Here is a 25,423-nt window from a genome sequence, read left to right on the forward strand (position 1 = left end):
TTAGCGTTAACTCCTTGCAACCGTTTGGACCCAAGGAGTTGCATGCGGTGACCCTTTGGTGTAGTTAGGGCTTTACAAACAACCTAGGCAAGACTGAACCATGGACATCTCTGACATAAGTGAGTTAGTTGAACAACTCACAAGACCAAGATTGTGCATTTAACATTAGGAGTGATGAAAATGACTAATATGTAGTTTATTGTGTATATGTATGCTACCAAAACTAGTCTGGCAAAAATGATGAAAAACTAGGATTTGAAACCAAGACGAAAATCACTCCGAGACCATGGGCTATTGTCTCGCCTTTTTTTTTAATCCTCAAAAATTATGAAAAACGGCATGCTATAGTATGCCGTTTGAGATAGGCTATAGCCCATGGTCAAAAATGATGAAAAACGAGGATTTGGAAAAAAGACGAAAATCACTCCGAGACCATGGGCTATATCCATTGTCTCGAGTGATTTTTGTCTTTTATTCAAATCCTCAAAAATGATGAAAAACGGTGTGCTATAGTATGCCGTCTGAGATGGGCTATAACCCATGGTAAAAAATTATGAAAAACGAGGATTTGGAGAAAAAAAAGACGAAAATCACTCCGAGACCATGCTGGGCTATAGTCCATTGTCTCGAGTGATTTTCGTCTTTTTTTCAAATCCTCAAAAATGATGAAAAACGGCATGCTATTGTATGCCGTATGAGAAGGGCTATATCCCATGGTCAAAAATGATGAAAAACAAGGATTTGGAAAAAAGACGAAAATCACTCCGAGACCATGGGCTTTAATCCATTGTCTCGAGTGATTTTCGTCTTTTTTTCAAATCCTCAAAAATGATGAAAAACGGCATACTATTGTATGCCGTATGAGAAGGGCTATATCCCATGGTCAAAAATGATGAAAAACGAGGATTTGAAAAAAAAGACGAAAATAACTCTGAGACTATAGTCCATTGTCTTGTGATTTTAGTCTTTTTTTCAAATGCCCTCAGAGAGCATTGTGGCATGCCGTTTTTCATCATTTTTGAGGATTTGAAAAAAAGACGAAAATCACTCGAGACAATGGACTATAGCCCATGGTCTCGGAGTGATTTTCGTCTTTTTTCCAAATTCCATGGGCTATAGCTAAATATCTCTGAAAAAGTTCCAGCATGTGAACCAGCATTCTTCTTTCCAGAAGAAGAAAACTAACAAAAAACCATTTGGAATTTTCTGGAATCTGTGACTCAACAAAAAAGCAGTGTGAATTGTCTGGAACCAGTGGCTTATTCTGTTAGAACTGCCACATGATCGGGAGATGGTGGGTTCAACTTCAAACCCCACTCAAGTTCAAACAAAAAAATAAAGGTCCAGCATCCAATCCCACCCCAGTCTTTACTGTGACATTTGCTTTCCTGACATGAAGTACCACCAAAAAGCTGTGTTGTAGAAACCAGCAGTTAGCTCAGTGTGATAATTTGCTGTCCTTGATTCACAGGTCCAGGGTTCAAATCCCACATTAGTCATAACTGTGACACTTTGCTTTGCACACTGACTTCCAGAAGGACAACTTTAAAGCAGCACAGAAATTCCCCATGATTGTGTTCCGGTAAGTGGCCCAGTGGATAACTCAGATGATGTGCGTAGTATACCTAGTAGAAGTGTGCCGGTTCAAACCCGACATAGGATGGTGCTTGTTCAAATAACCAACACCTACGTAGGAGTGTGTGCCGTTAAGTATGTAGGACTAGTAGCATGCCCTAGTTTGTGCTATTGCCATAGAGAATGCATTGGGTGTTTAAGTTAAATAACTCAGAAACTACAAAACATCAAGTAAAAAGTTCCAGCATGTGTCTCCACACTCCACAGTAAGCTGAATAATAAAAAGTGTGAATGGAGTTTCTAGGTGAAAGTGACTTTTTGACGTCCCATAGAGCTGCCAGAGCCCCATTATATATGTCTCAAATTTGAAAGCACTATATTTCTAATACTATGACACATTTCAAAGATTCCTTTTCAGGCAAACATGTCCACCGTAAAATGAACCTATAAGTAGGGTTGGTAGGTTTAAGTATGTAGGACTACTAACATGCCAAAGTTTGTGCTATTGCCATAGAGAATGCATTGGGCGTTTAAGTTAAATAACTCAGAAACTACAAAACATTTCAAAGTGAAAAGTTCCAGCATGTGTGTCCACAGTAAGCTGAATAATAAAAAGTGTGAATGGAGTTTCTAGGTGAAAGTGCTTTTTTGACGTGCCAATGTCTGCCATTGAGCCCCATTGTAAAATTCTCAAATTTGAAAGCACTATATTTCTAAAACTATGACACATTTCAAAGATTCCTTTTCAGGCAAACATGTCCACCGTAAGATGAACCTAAGTAGGCTAGAATGGGGTTGGTAGGTTTAACCCATTCATAGTTCTACTATGAGCTTGTAGATCTGCTATTTTTCAATAGCTAACGTATAACAAAATGGGTTAAAGTGTAATGTCACTTATTTTGCTTTCACACTGAAAAACAAAATGATGAACTGAGAGAAAATTGAACAAATTGCCTGTAAATGAGCTTATAACGGCAATATGTATACAAGTTAGGAAAAAAAAGAAATCTTGATGAAAAACAAAAACAGGTATGTTTAAAGAACATTGGTAGTAAAAGTATATCCATAAAAAAGAGGGATGTCATTAAGGGAGTAAGGGAGGTGGTCAAATGGAGTTGTTTTGGAGTTGTTTTGTAAAAACTGTAAAAACTGTTAAATGCCCGGATGCAAACTGTAACCCAGATGAAACCATAGAGAACCTGCTAGTGGACTGTCAGAGGTCTAGAGATGTATGGGGGAAAATGCCACAGATCGGTTTTTAACATTAACGTTATACTTATAATGCAGTATTGTATGGAGTCTTTGATGAAAAACATGTCTGCTATGGAACAAGACTTTTATTGGGCTGTGGTTTGCACTGTGGTCAATAAGATCTGGAACACCAGGAGTGATCAGGAGGGCCATCTCTGGAGAGGTGGTCTTCATACAAATAGTAACTGAACTGAAAAGACAGAGAACCCTGGACTCAAGACAGAAAAACTGATACCAACACTCTGTGTGTGTATTGCAATTCCTTACTACTATACTGCCAAACTCAATGTAATATGAGTGCCATGAATAATTTAAATAAAGCATATTTAAAAAGGAAAGCAGGACATGGGTTTAAAATTTATTTCGAAACGTAATTGTTATTATTATTGTATTAAATATTGTAGGATGGCATTTTGTATTGCCGCTATTTTTTGTATGTTATTTTTTATTCCTCAGGTAGGCCTACCCACACTTTCTCTCCATAATAAGGACACACGCTCTTACACCAAATGGTAGGGCTGTAACGATTACAAATATAGGTTTATGATTAATTGTCACACATAATTGGGTGCTTGGACATGTATGAACCCACGCGTCACGCATCACTAACATGTCCTACACATACAAGACGAAGGAAGTGTCCCTCTCTCACACAGCAGTCATCAGTGCTGCTGTACGGTACCTTCTGTATGGGGCCGAGACATGGACACACAGGACAAGGGCCCTGGATGGAGTCAGTCTGCACTAACTAGGTGTCACATGGATGGACCACACCAGAAATGTGAACCTCTGTCTACTCTACAGGGACCTACAGTATACCAGGGGTCAGGTCACAGACAGAGAAAGAGAAAGAGAAAGAGAAAGAGAAAGAGAGAGAGATGAGGCTACATGCTTGGCAGGACTTAAGAAAAGGCCTACATTGACAGAGGTATTGAGACAAGCCAGCGTCATATGAACCAACCAGAGAGAGCGAGAGCAAGAAAAGAAAGAAAGAAATAATTATGGCCACGGCGGGCCATGAGGAATTGACCAGTACATAGAGATAAGTTTTGCCGTCAAGCCAGTCATTAAACAATAGCCGTCACAACACACAATCTTCAACACACCCACAACACAGCAGCCGCACACTTGGTATAACACTAACTACCTATCTACTAACTGTAGTGTAGATGAACATCAGTCTTCATTTTTAAATGATGGCTGTCGTCATGTGAAAGCCCAAAACCTCTAGCTTGAACTTAAAAGGCTAATTGAAGTGGCCAAGATCCACATGATAATACTATTCTGTTACAACAACTCAGTTTGTTCAGTGGCAAACACAACACAACACAGACTGCAGCATCCACCCAATCCCAGAGCAGACACAACACAGACTGCAGCATCCACCCAATCCAAGAGCAGACACAACACAGACTGCAGCGTCCAATCCCAGAGCAGAAACACAACACAACACAGACTGCAGCATCCAATCCCAGAGACACAAACAGTCACTGACTGAACATGTTGCATTAATTGCCACCCAATCATTGCGTCCTAAAATGACAGCAACAGCTTGAAGTGTACACACAGCTTAATTTGCTTACAACACAAGCAGCAGCAGCAGCAGCAAAGATGGGGAAAAGGGTTCGTACCTTGAGCTGTCTTCTACTTCAGTTGTAGAAGAAGGGATGGCGGCCAGCAGGGTCAAAGTTTGGAACCCACCAATGGATGGAGAGAGATAGAGCAGTCCTCTTTTAGTTCGTCCTCAGATGAGCCCTCCAGCGGGGTCTCCAGTCCTCTCCATCATCCATACATCCCGACTGTGGCGACTGTGGCTCAGGAGGTAGAGCAGGTCCTTGGGCAAAATTGCTCCCGATGTGCAGGTTGGTACGTTGCATGGCTTCCGCCGCAATCAGTGTATGAATGTGTGTGTGTGTGTGTGTGTGTGTGTGTGTGTGTGTGTGTGTGTGTGTGTGTGTGTGTGTGTGCGTGTGTGTGTGTGTGTGTAATGAATATGTAAAGCGCCTTGGATAAAGGGGCTATATAAATGGCACTGTTTACCATTTAATCCCAGTGTCAATGGCACCGACCAGCCTCATTCTCCTGGAGGCCATCTTCTCTCACCCACCCTCGGTATCACTCCATACAGATGCATGTTGGTAACGTGTTCATCCTGGTTGATGTTTAGCACTGCACGTAGCATTCTGGTGTAGCACAGTGGGGCCAGGGACGGTAGAGCAGGCTTCAGGGTCCAGCATTCACAGCTATATAGGAGAGCGAACATCATGAATGGTAAATGGTGCATTTATATAGCGCCTTTATCCAAGGCGCCTTGCATAGATTGTGCATTACATTCACCCATTCATGCACATACATTCATACACAGATGGCGGCGGAAACCATGCAAGGCACAAACCTGCACATCAGGAGCCATTAAGGGTTCATAAATCATAAATAATAACTTGAATTTATATATATATTTATATATCAACAAAAACATGCTATTTTTTTCATGAATATACTATTAATATAGTAGAGTATTCTTTTTTACATTGTATAGTTTTATTACTGTAAATTGTTTGACATTGACTTATAATAATCATTATAGTTGAATCTACTTGTTCAGTTATTGTAATTTTAGTATTTAAAAAAAAAAACATTTGCACATAGCTTGTAGAAATGCCTATTCTCATACTTTAGTGTGACAGTCTTGTATGAAGAAGTATAGGGCATTAAGCCCTTTTGGGGCGGGAACCCCTTTTGGTGTTTTAAACATTATGTTATACTTTAGCTATTGAAAAATAGCAGATCTACAAGCTCATAGCGTGCTATGAACTTGTAGGTCTGCTATTTTTGAAAAAATAGTGAAAGTTTGCCTCAAATCTTTGAATATATATTCTTTCAGAGTTTCAGTTCAAATCTTTGCTTCTGGGGGTCCCTGGAACAACATATTTTCAATGGGGGTCGGTGGCATATTACATATCATTTTTGGGGTCTTTGACATGAAATATTGAGAACCACTGATATAGAAACATGAGGTTTTTCAGAATTATTTTTATTTTATTTTTTTCAGGCCTAAATGGGGAATATGATATTTCTGCCTAACAGCAAACAAACAATATTATTCACTTCACAGGCACAGCACACAAACAATGCTTTATATCCTGACTAGTTCTTTCATTTTACTTTTTGTAAATATAATTAGTGACATGACATTACACACAAACAAACAAACAATTCACCTCTATTAACCATGAATGCTAAAGCAGCTAATTGACGGTAGGTAGTAGCTAGGTATAAGCTAACGCACCTGGTCTCTTGGGGGAATGGACTCCCTTTTTTTCCAAGGACGATAATTAAACTTCTCCTCCTGGCTCCTGCTGTCACCGTCATGTCTCTGGGCAGTTTCCACTCCCTGACAACACTGACAACTCTCCTCATCTTCCATGAGGTGGAAGTTGGTACATTTTAACTTGTTTATTTCACTGTTTTACTAACAAACACGAAGGAGTTTGAGTCAGACAAACACTCGTCAGTTTAGAGCAGGTGTGTGTGTGTGTGGGGGGGGGGGGGGGGGGGGGGGGGAGGGGGCGGGTAAACCAAAGCCCTTTAAAGAGCCCGCGCGTGAAGCCTGCTTAGGGAGTGTCTGCCAATAAACTGCATCACAGAATAGAGTGAGTCTGCCTTATTACGTTTTTAACTCAAATCTATGCTTCTGGGCCGGAACAACATATTTTCAGATGGGGGTCGGCGGCCAATTACATATAATTTTTGGGGTTCCTTGACATGAAAATGTTTGAGAACCACTGACATAGAAACATAGGGTTTTTCAGAAAACTGTCATGATTTAGAAGACATTTTGTAGAATCGTTCTCACGTCTAAATGGGTTAAGTATGTAGGACTAGTAGCATGCCAAAGTTTGTGCTATTGCCATAGAGAATGCATTGGGCGTTTAAGTTAAATAACTCAGAAACTACAAAACGTTTCAAAGTACAAAGTTCCAGCATGTGTCTCCACAGTAAGCTGAATAATAAAAAGTATGAATGGAGTTTCTAGGACGGTGAAAGTGACTTTTTGACGTGCCAATGTCTGCCATTGAGCCCCATTGTAAAATTCTCAAATTTGAAAGCACTATATTTCTAAAACTATGACATTTTTCAAAGATTCCTTTTCAGGCAAACATGTCCACCATAAGATGAACCTAAGTAGGCTAGAATGGGGTTGGTAGGTTTAAGTATGTAGGACTAGTAGTAGTAGCATGCCAAAGTTTGTGCTTTGCCATAGAGAATGCATTGGGCGTTTAAGTTAAATAACTCAGAAACAACAAAACATTTCAAAGTAAAAAGTTCCAACATGTGTCTCCACAGTTAGCTGAATAATAAAAAGTGTAAATGGAGTTTCTAGGTGAAAGTGCTTTTTTGTTAATGTCTGCCGTTGAGCCCCATTGTAAAATTCTCAAATTTGAAAGCACTATATTTCTTGAGACCATGGGCTATAGTCTATTGTGTCAAGTGATTTTCGTCTTTTTTTCAAATCCTCAAAAATGATGAAAAACGGCATGCTATAGTATGCCGTCTAAGATGGGCTATAGCCCATGGTCAAAAATGATGAAAAACGAGGATTTGGAAAAAAGACGAAAATCACTTCGAGACCATGGGCTATAGTCGATTGTGTCAAGTGATTTTCGTCTTTTTTTCAAATCCTCAAAAATGATGAAAAACGGCATGCTATAGTATGCTGTCTGAGATGGGCTATAGGCCATGGTCAAAAATGATGAAAAACGAGGATTTGGAAAAAAGACGAAAATCGGTGAGCTATAGTATGCCGTTTGAGATGGGCTATATGGGCTATAAAGGGGGAAACATTCAATCTTAGGTTTTTTCACTCGTGTAAAACATGTAAAAGTGCATTCTCATCATGCTATTCCATTAATAAACATAACATTGTACAATTACTGAGTCATTCTCTGCCAGTCCAAACCAGAATCATGCTGATGCCCCGGAAAATACCGTAAAAACACAACACGCATGCACACCACAGGCCATGATCACAACAAGTCCAGCAAGGTGGACCCCATTGGTTGCGGCTTTGGTTAAAAAGTGACTTTTTGTGTACAGTGTGTGTGTGTGTGTGTGTGTGTGTGTGTGTGTGTGTGTGTGTGTGTGTGTGTGTGTGTGTGTGTGTGTGTGTGCGCGCGATTGTGCGTACATTAGTGTTTAACCTTCAGCCTTAAAGCACACAGATAGTATATACAGGCAGAGACAGCAGTGCTAATACAAACTACACTTGAGCACAGCTTTATAACCCAGCCAACATGAGGGTCGTCAACCTTGTAAGTTTATTTATATTTCTAAAGTTAATCTTACCGTGGCTCATGTCTTAGTGTGTTTGTGTATCCTACCCCAGCAACTGGATTTCCCCTCCCAGGGGGTAGCCTATCCCAGTGCAGTTCTTATTTATCTTCATTTTTGAGCAAATGATCAAATTATAATAATCCTAATTGTACAAAATAGGAGCATTTTATAATCTGTATTTAAAACATGTCTAACTCCAGGGTCCAGATCCATCTTTGGTGTATCGGCCAAACTTGGAAAAACAGGAATGCAAGGATAAAACAGACTACAGAAACTTTGAGGTACGGACTTCTCATCACCCCTAAGCCTCCTTTAGAAGCTACTAATGGTCTCTGTGTGAACGTATTGAGTATTGACGTTGTGTGTGTGTGTGTGTGTGTGTGTGTGTGTGTGTGTGTGTGTGTGTGTGTGTGTGTGTGTGTGTGTGTGTGTGTTTCAGAGTGGAAGTCTCATTGACCGTGTATTCAACACATACAGGCTGATGCACACCAACCAAACACTGGACTTTGTAAAGCAAAAGGTGAGTGTGCCAGGAAGACATTATAGTACCAAAAATGTACTCCATTCTGTGTTCAAATGAATTAAAAGAAATGCAGGTATGTAGGTAGGTACAAATATTTTTGCTGAGTCTAATTACACTATTGCATAACAATTTGACCTTCCATTCTCAATGAACCAGGGCCCGGTGACTTGATATCCAAGCCAAAAGAGTCCACAGGACAATCAATAGATTAACCTAACCTCATACAGGTCATACAGGGACACTTTTAGGTTTATTAAAGGTGAAACACCAGCCATGGTCACCTACTCTGGGAATTATGTTGGATTTCAGTCATCAATATAGTTTATTGTTAATTTGGTTATTTTTCTAGAGGTCCATATAATTCAAAACACACCAATTGTCATGCCCCAAGACGTCACAGGCATTTTGGCAAAGTATATATTTTTCAGGTATTCTCCTACCACTGTCTCCTCATTGATGAGCAATGAGTAATGAGCTTGTGTGGAACTATGATCAAGCATTTGATCATAAGAAGACCAGCTTGGTTAAAACGTGGCTATTGAAAAAGGGAGCTTTATTTCCAGTGTGCAGAATGATACATACAGTATCCGAGAAGAACACGTTATGCAAATGTGATGACATATTTGCAAATGTTTAGGCTGCACATTTTCAATAATACCTTGATGCTGCTCACCCTGCAGCACTCTGAGTGGTCAGGCTGTAGCCACGCTGAGATGAGTGTGATGGACGCCATAATGTCTCTGGATCAACTGGTGGATGAATCTGATCCAGATGTGGATTTTCCCAACTCGTTTCACGCCTTCCAGACTGCAGAGGGCATCCGGAAAGAGCATCCAGACAATGGTAGGTACATATTGTACAGCCAGTGCCAAAGGTACACACACAACAATATCACACAACGTGATATTGTTTATTTATGTTGTTGGTGTCTTATAATCCCGTAAGGGATGAGTCTTAACGACAAGACACGAAAATAAAAACTCATTCATTCATGCATTCATTACTTCATTCATTCATACAGTACACCATGTCAAAGGTACATACATACAGTACACCATGACAAAGGTACCTAGATACAGTGAGTGAACAGTGCCACACACACATACATACAATACACTGTACAGTAGTAACGTCGTGTACAGTAGGTCCAAAACTGTTACTTTTCCAAAAAAGGAAAATAATAACCAATCCAATGGATCCAAATACAATGCAGTTATTTAGTCACAAGCTCTTGTTAACACTTTTCCATTGGTTCAATAACTATAAAACCCTGTCCCTCACACACCTTTCACATAAACAAAATAAACAAACTGAAACAGTCAGAATAGCAGTGAGCTTGTAGATTGGTTATTTTTTGCATATGGCACTGTAGTATGACGATGTAGGGTATTAATTTATGGGGGAAAAAACATTAACCAAATTAAATCTGGAGATACTGCAGAGTACACTCTGACAACGGTACTTAGTAACTTACATACATACTGTACATCATCATAATATAATCATCATCATCATACTATAATTCTGACAATGTCTGTCTGAATGTCTGTCACTGTGACTGTGACTGCCGTAGCAAGTATTTCACAATGGGTAAGGGATAGTACAGTACAAAGGTGACAAAGGTACAAACAGGTTTAGATGACAGGGATAGATAGCACTCATACAATCCGACAGACAGTACAGTAAATACAGTAGTAGCGCATACAATGTCCAGACAAACATCTACAGCATGCATTGTGGTTTTCCAGACTGGTTCCAACTGGTGGGTCTGATCCATGACATTGGAAAGAGCATGGCTCTGTGGGGAGAACCCCAGGTGAGAGACAGAACATTGAATGCATAATGAAGGGCTTTGGTAATACAAATTGTCCAATATATAACTCTACAATTGTGTTCTTTTTACGAGAGTTGTACTGTACCTGAATATAAAATCACCTTTAGAAATAATTGGGGGCAATTGACATGACATTTTACATATTGTATCAGGACAGGTTTTGTACTAAAAAGCTGCCGGTGCATCCGTCTCTCCCACAGTGGGCTGTGGTGGGCGATACCTTCCCTGTGGGCTGTAAATTCCAGAATGGCATCGTGTTCAGAGAGAACACCTTCCTGAATAACCCAGATGAGAAAAACCCTGCTTACAAGTAGGCCTACGCAGAAATGTAAACTTATTAAAGCTATTGATAATTATGTGGTTCAGTAGCATTATCATCAAGAATACAGGGGAATTCAGTTATGTCCAGTGAAGATTGATTTCTTTGGTTTATCTTTCTTTAGCACCGAGTGTGGAATCTATGAACCAAACTGTGGACTGGACAGCATCCTCATGTCTTGGGGCCACGATGGTAAGAGTAATTACATACATAAAATAATAATCACTCAACATTGGCCGTTCCGGTCTGGAGGGAATAAATTATTCCCTAAATAATACAGTTTGTGTTTAATGTGCATCTTGATGTCCTGTTTTATTCTCAATAGAGTATCTCTACCGGGTCATGAAGTTCAACAAAACCTCCATCCCAGAGGAGGTGAGTGAGTGGTAATAAAGCACATGAACCATTATAATATAATTATGCAACATTATGACATTTTAGGTGAGGAAAGACGTGCCAAGGAGAAGAGAACTTGGTTGGTTTTTGGCACTCCTCACTCCTTTGGCACTATGACTACTTACTGTAGGTGGTGCTAAAGCTGTAGTCGAAATCCAGCTTTATGGACAAATTAATATAGGTCTCCCCTTTCTCTTCAGGGTTTGAACATGATCCGATTCCATTCCTTCTACCCTTGGCATTCCCATGGAGACTACATGCATCTGTGCAATGAGAAAGACCTGCAAATGCTGCCCTGGGTCCGCGAGTTCAAGTATGTTTATTTTCTCCTTCCAATATAGTAAAAGATATGTAGACAGTACAACCTCTTCTCTTGTCTGACGACCTGACCTTTGCCCTCTCCGCAGTAAATTTGACCTGTACACCAAGACCACTGAACTGCCGGATGTGGAACTGCTGAAACCTTATTACCAGTCACTGATCAACAAGTACTGTCCTGGAATACTTAAGTGGTGACAGAGCATAACAGCAATTATAGAATCATAATAATCATCACAATGATTGAAAACCTAATACTTTATGGTTGGACTCTTGACACACTATATTTTCTGCATGCATGCATGCATAAAACCATACAGTACCCATAAGTATAAGATTATTGCCTTGATTGTACATTGAGTATTGTGTACCGATATTTTTCAAATCAGGGACCAAAATGATTGTCAATGGCAAATGTATATTTTATCTATTTTATTATGAATGTTACAAAATATATATATAAAAACATTTAAATCATACATTTGTGCATGATGCAACATTACAAACGCAGGCAAGAAATGTAACGGGGAAAGTGCGTTGTTGTTTAGGTAGATATTTATGTGGCAGAGCTAATGGGGCACACATTAAACCAATATACGCACACATTCACTAAATCCAAGGACCAGTATGGACATTTAAACGTGAACAATATACTGTATGCTCTCGCCGTTGACCACAATGCTTAACAGCAACTTTTTTTGTATTATTTTATCCTTTGCAAAATGACAGTTACCGTTAAGTAAAAGATTGGATTCAAGAAAACATTAAGTGAGCAATAAGTGACACTGACACACACACACACACACACACACACACACACACACACACACACACACACACACACACACACACACACACACACACACACACACACACACACACACACGTGACAAACCTAAGTGAGCGAAAGATCAATCAGCTGTCATGGAGTGGGGATTTCATATCTGAACAACTCGGGCTATGTGGCACATTAATTTAACTAAACTAAAGGATTGTATGTTATCAAATCAATGTTTTGGGCAAATAAAGTGTTCAAGTATATTTTCCATGACTGGCTAATTAGGAATTAAAGGTTAACTTTGGTAACCATCTGAAAAGGCAGTAGAAATCACAGGTCACTGAGGTGGCATTTATGAATTGTTCATATCACCTTCATAAAAGGTCATACAGTCACTTCTTTATCCTGAGGCCATCATCGTCATCCTTTCCTGCCTCTTCCTCTGGCTCATCCTCTCCCTCGCTGGCATCCTCTACCTCGCTAGCATCCTCTCCCTCGCTAGCGGTGCACTTTTCCTTTCCTGTATCCTCCTGTTCATCCTCGTCGTCTCTCAGTATCGTCTCTTCCTCCTCAGCGCTCTCCGCATTCTGTTTGTCAGACATTCCATTTGCGTCAGAGGTGAGGTCTTCCTCCACGTGGTCGTCGGCAGCTGTAGCAGGCTCGTGAGATGCCAAACTCTTTTCTCCAATGTCTACGCGCTTGCTAGTGTTTCTCATTCCCCGGAGCAGACACAGGGTGGCGCTGCAGATAAACAGGCTCCAGATAATCACAGGAGCAGGAATGCCTCTCACCTGAGAACGCACCCACCTCACGCCACGGGCAATGGTTGCGTTGGATGCACGTCGTGGTGCCGAATTGTCCTGCAGAAAGAGGTGTCTATCAATACCGGGCTCGTCATGGTTTTCCCATAACGTTTCTCATGGAAGCAAATCAATGATGATGTCCCTCACAATAATCCATGCGTTTACCTTGAGTCCGTACTGATTGAGCATGCTGTTCAAGAAGGAGTCACCCAGGTGCACCATGGGATAGAACTCCTCCACATAGACCCTCCTCCACCACCGTTCAGGGTAGGAACTGACAACACACAAACCACAGGGTCAACATTCTCCTGTGTACATGCCGAGAGAGAGAAAGGGAGGACAAACTGAAAGAGAAAGACAGGAAAGGAGACGGCTAGATCATCAGATAAAACAAATAAATGGATGGGTAGAGCGGCAGAGATAGAGACATTGAAAGACATCGGCAGAGACAGATCATAGAGAATCAAGATAAACATGGCTGTCACGATTACACATTTGAATGAATGAATGAATGATTTATGAACATTTTAACAAAATGTATTTCTGCCTGTCTTTTAGGTTTGTGATACAAAATTGCACAGGTCAGATATGACAAATAACTGAAATACAAAAACATTAGTGACATATTTATTAATTAAGCAATATTACACGAGAGGGGGTGGTTTAACGTCATTAATGCACGCCTGCGATGCTGCAGGAACTCCCCCGCATGGCGATTTCTGAAAGCAACGCAGAAGTGCATTAATGACGTGAAACCACCCCCTCGAGTGTAATATCGCAATTATACAACAGTTACCCTTAAAACTAAGAGAATCGCTGAAAAAACTTTTTTTTAATGACAGATGTAGCCACTACGAGCATAGATATCCCAAGAAACTAACTAGCCTAGAACAGAGCAGCTGAATTCTTTGTTTTGATTAGCCGTTCCATGATGCTGGTTTGAAGCACGGCTGTTTCAACCAATCAGATTGCTTCCTCGAAACGACCTGTTGTATAATTTTATACTGAAAACAAAAAGGTAAACATATCTCAAACTTTGTGATGCGATGTAAGCAGTGTTGGGTAATACACACTACGTAAATTAATATATATTGTAATAGAAATGCGGTAACTTGTAATATAATACATTACGTAACTTTAAAAATATAAAAATATTATAAAAGTCTTTCTGTATTACTGCATTATTTTCTGTATTACTTTCTGTCTGCCTGTCTCATTGCCTGTGGCTCTGTCTTTAACTGCCAGATGAGTACCAAAGGCTGAAAGGCATGCATTCGCATTCCAATGGGTGATTGAGGGTCTCGCTCTATACATGCAACGGCCAATCCGCTGCCCACTAATAGTTCTCAGGTCTGGTGTTTGTCCTCTTTTTTTCTCAGTCGTGTTTTCAAATGGATTTGGCTAGGCTCGCCTTATTGTAGATACGCCACTGGTCTACGCAATATATAATTTATAATTATACTACCGGTAAATATTTAATTCTTCAATTTGAGCATTTAAAAAAAAGGGAATATGTAATATTAATATATTACTCTTGCTCAGACAGTAATATGTAATACAATATATTACTTTAAAATTAAGGTAATAAGTTGTAGTAGACGAGGGGTATAAAGGCACAATTAAGCTATCGCATCCAGCTATAGCACATACTGCATTAGATGATATCTAATGAACATGTTGAAGTGATTTCTCTCTCCCATACTGACGTCACATGCACATGCAGTGCATGTAAGTGGAGGAGCCGGACAGTTATAGCCCTGCAGAGGGGTCTGCTGACCTTTTGACCCTCAAGAATGGTCTCAAATCCTGCCCATGTGGCATAATTGTGTGCACAAATGTACACACTCTTACTGGAACTGTCCAATTCCAGGCACCACTGGCCTTCATGTTCATATGTACAAGGAAGTACGATCTATTGACTTGTTTCCCTACAGACTCAGAGACTCAGTTCCATGGGATACCCTTGTACCATAAAGACTTGATTCCATTTCAGCTGGATTAAGTGTCATAAAGACTTGATTCCATTTCAGCTGGATTAAGTGTCATCGCCACAGATCACACCCTGACTTTGGATATGTCACAATGTTCCACTCAGTCATAAAAGCATTAATTCACAATTCCTTGACCATCAATTGGAAATATGACGTTCACTGTACAATAAATGTAATTATTGCAGATTGTGTGTTATGTGAGATCTAAAGCCATGAAAAGTGCATGCGTACACTCTTTCCCAAAATGAACTTCAAAGAAACTTTGCCTCACAACAGCAACATGTTGACAACGTCTGGGAATGTCACAAGACATCTCAATGTCTCCATCTTGCAAAGAGAGTGACATACATGGTAACTGAGCCATGCATTGCACAACAAAGAGAACTATATATTGAGGAGGCAGAAAGAAGCACAACCAGGAGAATCAGGGACGGTATAGGACTAGTGAGATCCAGAAGACCGGATGAAGGGAGAGGAGAGGAACCAAACGGAACCAGAGAGAAGGATGTCTGATGAGAGGGTCTTGGCCACATCGCTAAAAGACCAGCTCCCGACGCTCTGACCTGAGCGTCCCAGGCGATCCCAGGCAGTCCAAGGCACTACAACAAGAAGCTCAGGGGTTACCCAGACCAGCAGTCGAACCCCTGCCGCTTGCCGCCTGCCACGCAACCTCTCTCCCTCAGAAGACAGACGACCCCAGTCTGCCTCTCTCTCAAAGCGCTCAACAAACCAACTCTCAGGAAAGTGATGCATTACATCAAGTTTCTAAGTTCATGGCAAAGAACATTATCTATCATATAGATATTTCATTATCATTTGATTTGTTTCTTGAATTCTATTTGAACCTGTATTAACCCTTGTTTAAGAATTCATTTGATTATTGTTCTACTGAATTTGTCTATAAGCTTAGGTGTGGAAATAAATTGATTAGTATTATTTGCTCAAGAAGTTGAACTTACTGGTTTTTGACACATGCAAAGTAAGAAAGGCTATGTAATGGAAAAGATCTCTTACCTTCAGATTCCATAGATTTATTAAGATAAAATAATATTTTATAATTTTATAATCTTTTAATTATTTTATTAGTGGTTTAACTTAAGGGTTAAATACAAATCAATCTGGTGCTTATTCCAAAGCTCATTTCACTGGTGCCCCTTCTTAAATTCAGATAGATTTTGACTCTTAATTTTTAAACTTATAATTCATATTTTTGAATAATTAATTCATAATTATGAATTACACTGATATAAAGTCTACAGGATTAAATATATAACACGTTACAAAGTAATAAAAAATATAAAGTAATATACCCAACACTGGATGTAAGCTTGTAATGTAGATCTGCTATTTCTGCTTTACATTTTTCAACATAGCACAGCAGCAATAAGTTTGGTTTGATTGATGTATGTTATATTGTGTTTCAAGCCTTATGCTCTGCTGTAAAACCATTTGCCCTTCGGGGGCTCCAATAAAATAACCTTGAACATGGAAACGATTAATTTGATTATGACAAAATAATTGCGATCATCTCAAATAACTGATTAGACAATTATGTAATAATTGGGACAGGACAGTACTGACCTGTCATCCTTGAGCTCAGTGAACCAGTACTTGTAGCGATGTGCTCTGATGTAGGCAGGTGGCTGCTGCTGGAACGGATATTGAGAGACGTCCGTCTGAATGAGCTCTATCACTGGAGAGACATTATAAACAAAAAGAGACTCCTGTTTGTTCTCCCTCTTTGAACAAATCCCATCACTGTCTCCGATGTTCTGAGGCCATATGAGAGGAAATTAATGTGCAGTATGCACCGTCGCTACAGTCTGGCACAAACCTTGTATCTCCATATTTCAACTTTGTTTTTCGTAAATGAATGCCCTACTTTGATGTGCAAGAGTAACGTGTAAAAGTAACAAAAATATCCAATCTATTAAACTCACTTTGCGAAATGCTGTGAGCTTGTAGATCGGCTATTTCCTCTACTTAGTCTATCTCTGGGTTTTATAAAATATTTAACCAATGAAACTTATTTCATTACATCAAATCCACTGGAATACAAATTATTTTTCAGATTTCCTGAAAAGACATGCAAGGTTTCTGCCCGACAGAGATGATTACGCTAACTTTGTACTGTAGGTAGTAAGTTGCACTAGGTACCATCTGTTTTGCCCTGCAGCAGTCTGTAGATGAGGCTTGTGAACCACGGGGCCTGAGTATGGGGCCCCAGAGCAGCGAACCACATCTGCCAGTCCAACCTGGGCTGGTGGGGTGACACCACAACAGGGGACGCACTCCTGTTGCCTGGCTTATACATGAACTCTATCTCCTACACGTTGGGAGAAGCAAAACGAGACATTAGATATTTAACTGCACTGTGGGATACAGACATTTAACAAATTTGACCACCATTACATTTTTTGACCACGAATTGATCTCTTTCTCTCCCCACGATTTAATCGTCTCTCACCGTCCATGTGTCCCTGTCGTTGCTTCCCTCGATGACCACCTCCGGCCGGCCACCCACACCCGTCATCCTCCTGAACAGACCGTATGAATTGACCAGCTGGTAGCGATCCACCTTCTCGTAGACCCGGCGTACTCCTGGCCACAGACTGGCATTGGAGTCATATTCTATATAGGTGAATGGAACCTGTGGAGGACAGATTTATAGTTGTAACTTGTTTCTGAAGTTTCGTCGTCTACAAATTACAATTCATGGTACTGAAACACATTCACACAGTGGCCATTTTGCTCCTACAGGTACATCTTACTCTGGGTGGTTCGACATGAGGTAAGAGTACTTACGCCTGACACCCTTTCCAGGGTATAGGCCGTCGACAAGGGACCTCCAGAGTTCTCTGTCACTGGCGTTCTTTTCTATCTGCGACCAGGTGAGAGTGCATGGGCAAAATGGCCATCATGCGAATATGGTCATTGATGATATGTGCCATCTTCTTCACAGACTCAAGATGCTGCCAAAGTATTTGGGGCATATCATTGTCACTTTCTTACTGTCAAATACAACTACGAAAAATGACAATATCTGATATTTCCAACAGTAACTCACCAGACTGATAGTGAACATGGCGACAGTGGCAGCTCCAAACACTGTCCACTGTAGAGTTCCCCAGAACCTACGCAAGAAGCCAGGGACACACGCACACCTAAAAGACAGACATCAGAGTCAGACCAATATCCTCTGGTTAATGTAACCAGTTAATTCACACATAATGATAATACAAATGAGCATACACTTACACACAAAGGCCCATACCTGAACATGGCAGACACCATCTCCCAGGTGAGAGAGAGGACACCCATCCAGACAGAAGGAATGGTGACGCTCTTCAGGAAATTATTAAATTGGTGGTATGTGAACGCTGTCACACAGAATGCAAAATAAAGAAAAAAGAGAGAGAGATATATTCAATAACTTGTCAATACTGTATATACACTGCCACAATACAATATCGTCATGCAATTATATGCAAGCACATAAGCAACATACAATACTGCCCCCAACAATACTGCAGTTTCAGTGCACAATATTATGTAGAATTACGCGTTTCGGTATAATCGTTCGAATCACAAGTCCCTGCTGTTCTACATACAGCCAACCCACAATCGGTAGTAAAAATCACATGACGTTTTGACCATCGCTTTTATCAAATATAAGAGATCATTACAGGTTTATGGAAGACAATTCTGCACATGTTTTCTATTATTAGTTTTCGATTCAAATATTAGTTTACTATTATTGCTGATTATGTGAGGAGATCTTATATGGATAATACGGTGGATGATATATATGTCTTTAGTGTTTTTTTTCTCTGTGGAATGTGGAAGTGTACACCCAATGAGGTGAAATGACATTATGAGAGTACTATGTCTCCAACACCATGACAGGCCATGACAGGCCATTATGGCCTGTCATGGTGTTGGAGACCTTTCCTCCATGCATGCATCCCTAATCAACTAATAATGATCAAACCTGTCCGGGAGGAGATGCTCTTCTTCCCCCAGTCCAGCTGCAGGTCGAAGCAGACGATGGTTGCAAAGATGATCAGAGACCAGACTGCCACCTCCACCAGATAACATAGCCATGCCCGCAGCCTGGGACCTGATTGGAGCCAACACAGGAGTTCTGAGCAATATACAGACCCGTCCTTCCCTTTCTAAGCCTAGAAACATTAAAGAGGAATGTGCACGGAGGTGCGGCCAGGGCTCCTGCAGGAGGTTTGCACATGTGCAGTGTAAACAGGAACTGCGATTGTTCCAGCAGAAGTGCTAGAGGTGCTGAACTGAAATAATAAAAAGGATGTAAAAAAAAAAGAGAATAGTGCAAAGTTGATTTTGTTTTTATTTTAAGTATTTTAAGTATATCAATTTCAGAACTGTGGAAAAAATGGTGTGTATAACAGACTGAAAGATAAAGGACAAGTACATTTACTAAATGTTAATGTTTTTGTATATTTTCTTTTGTGGATTTTCCATGTTCTTTAGTACATGTGTCAAACTTTTATTTTTGTGAAATGACAAAGGAACATGGATACTGTTCATTCAAGTGTTGTGGATGATATAAAACATTTGAAAAGGGAAGGGTGACTGCTGTTTAATTCTCAACTGTTCTGGATCTCGTTATTTACATCACAAGTTATGAGCTTTCTATCTAGCACCTCTGCTGGAACACTCCATCATCGCAGTTCCTGTTTACACTGAGCATGTGCAAACCTCCCGCCGGAGACCGGGCCTTATCCTCTTTATTTGTCCTAGTTCTAAGCAAGATGCTTGAGTTGAAACTAGGGATGTACCTAACCACATCCGATGTAACCGCCACATATCGGTGTCGGACGTTATCGGTCAATACAATATCGGTAGCAGCAAATAAAACTGACATTAACCCATTCAGGATGGGAACCCATTTGGTGTTTTAAGCATTACGTTATACTTTAGTTATTTTAAATCCTGAAAATGTGGAGCAAATCAATGAATATATATTCTTCCAGAGTGAACGTTTTTAACTTAAATCTTTGCTTCTGCTGGAACAACATATTTTCAGATGGGGGTCAGTTTTGGGGGTCTGCACCTTTGTTAAATTAACACACACACACACACACACCTCTCTCTCTCTCTCTCTCTCTGTCGCTCTAATTAATTAGTCTCATGTCGCACAGCTGCGTCTAGATTCTCCTGGCGGATCCTGCCGGGAGCTGCCTATGCCATAGAAAGCATAGGTGGACCCCAGGCTACAATCTGTTCAGCTCTAAATCGATGTATCAGTGAGTGTGTATCTGTATCATACCATTGTCATTGCTTTTCTGTGTCTTGCTTAGCCAGAAATTAACATGCTCGTCATCCAGTAGAGACAGACAGAGGGCCAGGGTCAGTAGGTTGAAAAAGTTGTAGTTGCCAGACAAGAGGATGAGCACCTGCAGTAGCACCTGCACCATCCAAACACAGAGATTAACATCTACTATACAAACTGACACCCATAACAGATTTTCTGTTATTATATTATTAAAATACATGAAATGGAAATGGTAGTATAATCAACTGGTGAACAAAAGCTAAATAAAAAAAACCAATAGACATCAGGCACACCTGCATGTAGAAAGCCCCAAGTCGGAGGCGGCGCAGGGGACTGAAGAAGAGGAAGGGAAGAGCAATCTCTATGACGAAGGTTGCCACAACACTCAGCTTCTGCCACCACACCGGCAGCTGCTGGGCAAACCAGGCCAACGGCGTGGGGATGCACTGGGTCTCATAGTGATATGTTAGAGCTGTCAAGGAAGAGAAAAGAAGATTTCAAATTCTTTATCTGCCAAACTCCATTTTGGCAGATTTGGACTTAATAACAACATGAAGACTATTCAATTATAAGTAAGATTCAAATTATGTTAACTAGTAAGTTTAAAGCTAAACATGGGGCTGCTAAAAGAGAAGACGCAACAACAAGTACGTTATGTCTGCTTCTCAGATCAAGACTGTGGAACCATCTTGATGGTGCCTGACCTTTAACTTTTTCTAATTGTGAAACTGTGATGTGACAACAATAGATGATTGATGGTGCCTGACCTTTTATGATGGTGACTTTAAACGTATATTCTGGATTGTACAGGGAGTCAGTGCAGAGAAGTTCATATCAGTTCATGTCAGAACATGCACAGCAGCATTCTGAATCAACTGGAAGAGTCTTTAGAGACATGTTGGGGCAGTCTGATCTGATATTGAGGAATTGCTCTAATCCGGCCCGGAGGAAACAAACTCCTTTTTCTGCAACATTCTTTGCATTTGCATTACACCATAGCTTCCAACTGCAACCCTCTCATCCATTCCAATTAACCATTATAGAACTCAAGAAAGAGCACACAGAAAATGTATGTAATTAGCGGCGGAAAACTAGGCACCAGAAATAAGGTATTTAGTTAATTCCTCCTAACATATGATGCACAAACAGTAGAGTTAAGTGCATACACACCTGTAAGACCCCACCAGGTAGGACAGCGCGAGGTGAGTTTTACCACTCCTGAGGCAAACATGAGTCTGAACAACAGCCAGCGGGCCAGCCAGAAGGTCACCTGATCGTGTTCTCTGACCCCGCGTGACGCCCTCAACATTGTTAATGGAGCAACGAGGACACAGATGAACCCGGTCTCTAGCAGCAGGCTGTCCCTGAAAGGCAGAACGGAAGCGAGAAGGTGACAAATAGAGAAAGGTAAAACATGACCATGTAATTTCACACTCTGGTTTTGTTTTTTGTCGATACACTGGCGCGTTGCATGGCAGCATAAAAAAACATGGCAGTGATGATAACACAGACCTACTGGTCTGGGAATGACAACATCTTGGGCTCATTCAATTATTCATCCATAGTGACAGTATGTTAATTAATAAACATCATTCAAAACTCTCAATCATCCTGCCTGTCATGTTGTGCACTCACTCACCACTGGAAGTAGAGGAAGACCTGGCCCACCTGAAACACACAAAGGGCGTGAGAGCTGGATACAGGAATTACTGATGCTGCTGGTGTGACAAGACAGTTGAAGGCTACAATACCATGTAAAAGGACCTTACTGGCGGTCATGTTTAGCTCTTTGACAACAACTTAACATTACTTTTATCCATTCCCAACATGAATGTTTTACACTATTTGTGACAAATACAGCATATTGTATTACAGCGCACAGTGCTGCCACCTCACCTGCTGCAGGGACAGGTACAACACCCACAGACACAGAAACACCAGGCTGTCTCGGAGTCTCTCCACCAGTGTTGCAGCCAGACTCAGTGCTGCCCCGACAAGGCACAGAAACTCCATGGTGGTGTGCGTGTCGAGGCCCAGATGTGGTCCTAGCCACAGCAGGGTGGGAGAGGACAGTAGCTGGTCCCACAGAGGTTTGCCGCTGTAACGCAGCTGCCTCCGTGCAGGTAAAAGCCCCTCATTTCCATACAGGCCTACAAATGAACATGTGTAAAGAAAATGTAGGTACATGTACATATACACACATATATATATATATATATATATTATATATATATATATATATATATATGCAGAATGCAACACACACTTCAACTCCTCTGATGAAGATCCACTATTTCTTGTGTGTAAAGAACTATATCAAGAAGTCATTCCTTGAATCAACACTGCGACACACAGCGCCAGCTGTTTGTGTGATGGAGAGAAAACCGTCCACGGTCCTCTGATGAATGACGAAAAAGTTGAACTGGCGTTATGAAAGCTGTTCTTTTTATTTAGTGGAAGATTCGCATTTTATTTAAAGTACCGGGTAATCAAAAAATCAACTCTGTCTTTCTAATTTATAAATATTTTAGCTACAGGCTACAACTTATCTGCAAGTCTTGAAAAAATAAACAGGACCCGAGTGTAAAACCTGTCAGACAGGGGATCTGTTCATCGTGTTGGCATACTTGGCAAGCAGCAACAGGTTAACTACTCAAGTTATCGGCAAGCTTCAGAAACGTTCCAGGCATTTTGGGAGCATCCAAAAAGGCGGACGCCCACACAGGGCAGGCATGCTAACAGGCTAACCAACAGATTTAATTTTCATTACAATCTGATACACCGGCCGGTGTACAGTACAGTCAGTCTTGATAGATAAAATGTCGATGGCAGTCTGTCTCTCACCTGGTATCTGCACGAAGAGGGAAACAAAAGCGAACATGTAGATGACCGCCATGCACCACAGAAACATGCGTTGAGGCAGTATGTACCCCATGATTGTCCTCAATATTGCTTGTGGATGTGGAGAGGAGTTATCACTAAGTGCTCACTCTGTTCCTGCAGGACTTCCAACATTGACTTCCAGTGGGACGTGACGTGTACGTGTGTCACGTGCTCCTTCTTCCTGCACCACGCATAGAGTTATTATTATTGCACCACGTCGTCTGCGATCTGCGGTGGGAGCCAGAGCCATAGAGTAGACAGAGTTACGACAACTTCGTTCACTTCAAAGTTCAGGGCCCAGGCTCTTCTACATAGGCTACAGTAGATTTATAGAAAGGGGACTACCCTTAGATACGGCATGCAGCATTGCGCTCACGAGAGTACATGAACCACGTGACTAGGCTGTTTTCTGCCCCCTCAATGTCGTAACTCTGTCTCACTTACCCATAATTATACTCTGGTCATACCAGAGCCATAGAGCCATCTATGGGTGGGAATCGTGGGATGGAGATGGAGCTAAAAAAAAATTAATAGCTGAATTATAGCCTACACATTACAGAAAGTGGGCAGTGGGCACACAGGCACTACGGAAATCTGGGCAACTTTTCAACCGGGAAGACTGCCATGTGCACTAGAGAAGGGTTTCTCAAAGTGGGTGCAGCAGAAACTTATTACCAACAGTCATAATAAAGGAATGTGAAACCCTACTCTCCCTCAAAACCACCCAAGTGCCGCTCCAATAAAACTTGCCCCAGTAAAACACAAGTAAAATCCCCTCCCCCTTTTATTTATTTTGATTTCTAACCGTTTATACAATGTTTTTGCATAGGCTATAGCCTATATACTGTATATTTGTATAGCCCTACGTCAATAAATGTTGGGTTGCCACCTGGCGGCAGAGAGAGAAACCATGTTTGAAATGTGCACTGTTGAAAACTAGAGATGCACTATATTGAAATTATGACCATTGCAGAGTGATTATTATTTATATTTAAGTCATTGCTGTTTTTTATTTATTATTATTTTTGTTTTGCTGGTGAAAGTTGATCCCACTAACTTATTAGTTAGTGAACATCATATAGGCCTAATCATCATAATATATAGCTGGGTTAGTCTAAACATAAGATGAAAATGATGTATGGAATATGCTGTATACATAGACAATACAACACACACAAAAATTGAGCATGTGTGCATGCGTGTTTGCGAGAAAAGATGTGATTGCCACTGAATATAAAGAAGCATGTTTCTTAAAGATGGGGAAAAAAAGTTTTTGTTTTTTTAATGATGATTTTCCTCCCCTTTTTCTAACACTAAAGGGCATTTTATATTATCTATATTATATTATCATTCAGAGCACTTGAGACTGACTTGAGATGAGATGATGAGATATACTTTATTGTCCCACGGGGGAAATTTGTCTTGGGCAAAGTGCATTAGTGTACATCAACGTTTTACAGGTCGAAGGAGTGAAATTGTTCCAGAGCTCCCACCGTGTCAAACTGTCAACGTCATTCGTCATAGATGATCTGCCCAAAAGAGTGTTGGCAGACTCTGAGCATGCACCTATAGGTTACAAATCTATTTATTTTTAAATGAAAACACATAATACACATGCACACAGCCTCATCTTTTCAAGTGTAGACGTAACTTAGTTTTTGCGCAAACCTGCTGTTTCTAGTCCTTTTGATACACTTTGATCATTTTTTAGATATTTCAGTTGTTAAAGATTTGTTTTGAGGCTTTTTGTTTTAGTTTTGTACTGCATTACATTACTGCAGATATCAGATGTCAATCAAGAGCTGGAGTGAACCATTTTGTTTTTATACATAAAGTTGTGCGGTTACTAATGTGTCTTATACTGCCTTCTTTGCAATATCTGCAATGAGTCACTGAAGATAATTTCATCAACAGAGCAATGGTCTGTAAGGTTGTGTGTACATCATGTACACACGACCTTACAGACCATTGGGTTGCCAGATATAAACATCCATGTACAGTACATGGATGTTTATATCTGGCAACCCAATTTGGGGAGGACAGGACTGGACTGCCCATAAGTCAGACATCCCGTTAGTCAGACCTGCGTTGCTGGTTAAGACTCACTTGT

General features: G+C 40.6%; 2 protein-coding genes across 2 annotated transcripts; one reads left to right on the plus strand and one right to left on the minus strand.

Annotated features, from left to right (window-relative positions):
* Positions 1 to 8,120: 8,120 nt before the first annotated feature.
* miox (myo-inositol oxygenase) lies at positions 8,121 to 11,748 on the plus strand (the record flags this gene model as incomplete). Its single annotated transcript, XM_083763074.1, has 10 exons — positions 8,121 to 8,138; positions 8,361 to 8,441; positions 8,600 to 8,680; positions 9,364 to 9,526; positions 10,432 to 10,499; positions 10,718 to 10,827; positions 10,961 to 11,028; positions 11,162 to 11,211; positions 11,433 to 11,545; positions 11,640 to 11,748. The coding sequence occupies 10 exons, from the start codon at positions 8,121 to 8,123 to the stop codon at positions 11,746 to 11,748; spliced, it is 861 nt and encodes a 286-aa protein (XP_083619200.1).
* Positions 11,749 to 11,967: 219 nt separating this feature from the next.
* Positions 11,968 to 23,437, minus strand: lmf2a (lipase maturation factor 2a). Its single transcript, XM_083762570.1, has 14 exons — positions 23,275 to 23,437; positions 22,327 to 22,580; positions 22,070 to 22,098; positions 21,601 to 21,794; positions 20,724 to 20,902; positions 20,425 to 20,563; positions 19,114 to 19,242; positions 18,397 to 18,502; positions 18,190 to 18,286; positions 17,590 to 17,772; positions 17,280 to 17,448; positions 16,704 to 16,815; positions 13,297 to 13,405; positions 11,968 to 13,188 (listed from the first exon to the last, which is right to left on the minus strand). Exons 1-14 carry the CDS (start codon positions 23,363 to 23,365, stop codon positions 12,721 to 12,723), a joined length of 2,259 nt encoding a protein of 752 aa, XP_083618696.1. The 5' UTR covers positions 23,366 to 23,437; the 3' UTR covers positions 11,968 to 12,720.
* Positions 23,438 to 25,423: the final 1,986 nt, after the last annotated feature.

This window comes from Protomyctophum parallelum, assembly GCF_964188405.1.
Source record: "Protomyctophum parallelum genome assembly, chromosome: 4".
NCBI classification, from domain to species: domain Eukaryota; kingdom Metazoa; phylum Chordata; class Actinopteri; order Myctophiformes; family Myctophidae; genus Protomyctophum; species Protomyctophum parallelum.

What these genes read in the sequence shown, in the direction of transcription:
- lmf2a (XM_083762570.1), bottom strand. Translation starts at nt 23,365, where the DNA reads ATGGGGTACATACTGCCTCAACGCATGTTTCTGTGGTGCATGGCGGTC. An exon ending in ACGACAGGGACACATGGACG is followed by an intron (nt 17,449 to 17,589) that starts GTGAGAGACGAT and finishes CCCAACGTGTAG; the next exon opens with GAGATAGAGTTCATGTATAA. An exon ending in GCTGCAGGGCAAAACAGATG is followed by an intron (nt 16,816 to 17,279) that starts GTACCTAGTGCA and finishes ATGTCTCTCCAG; the next exon opens with TGATAGAGCTCATTCAGACG.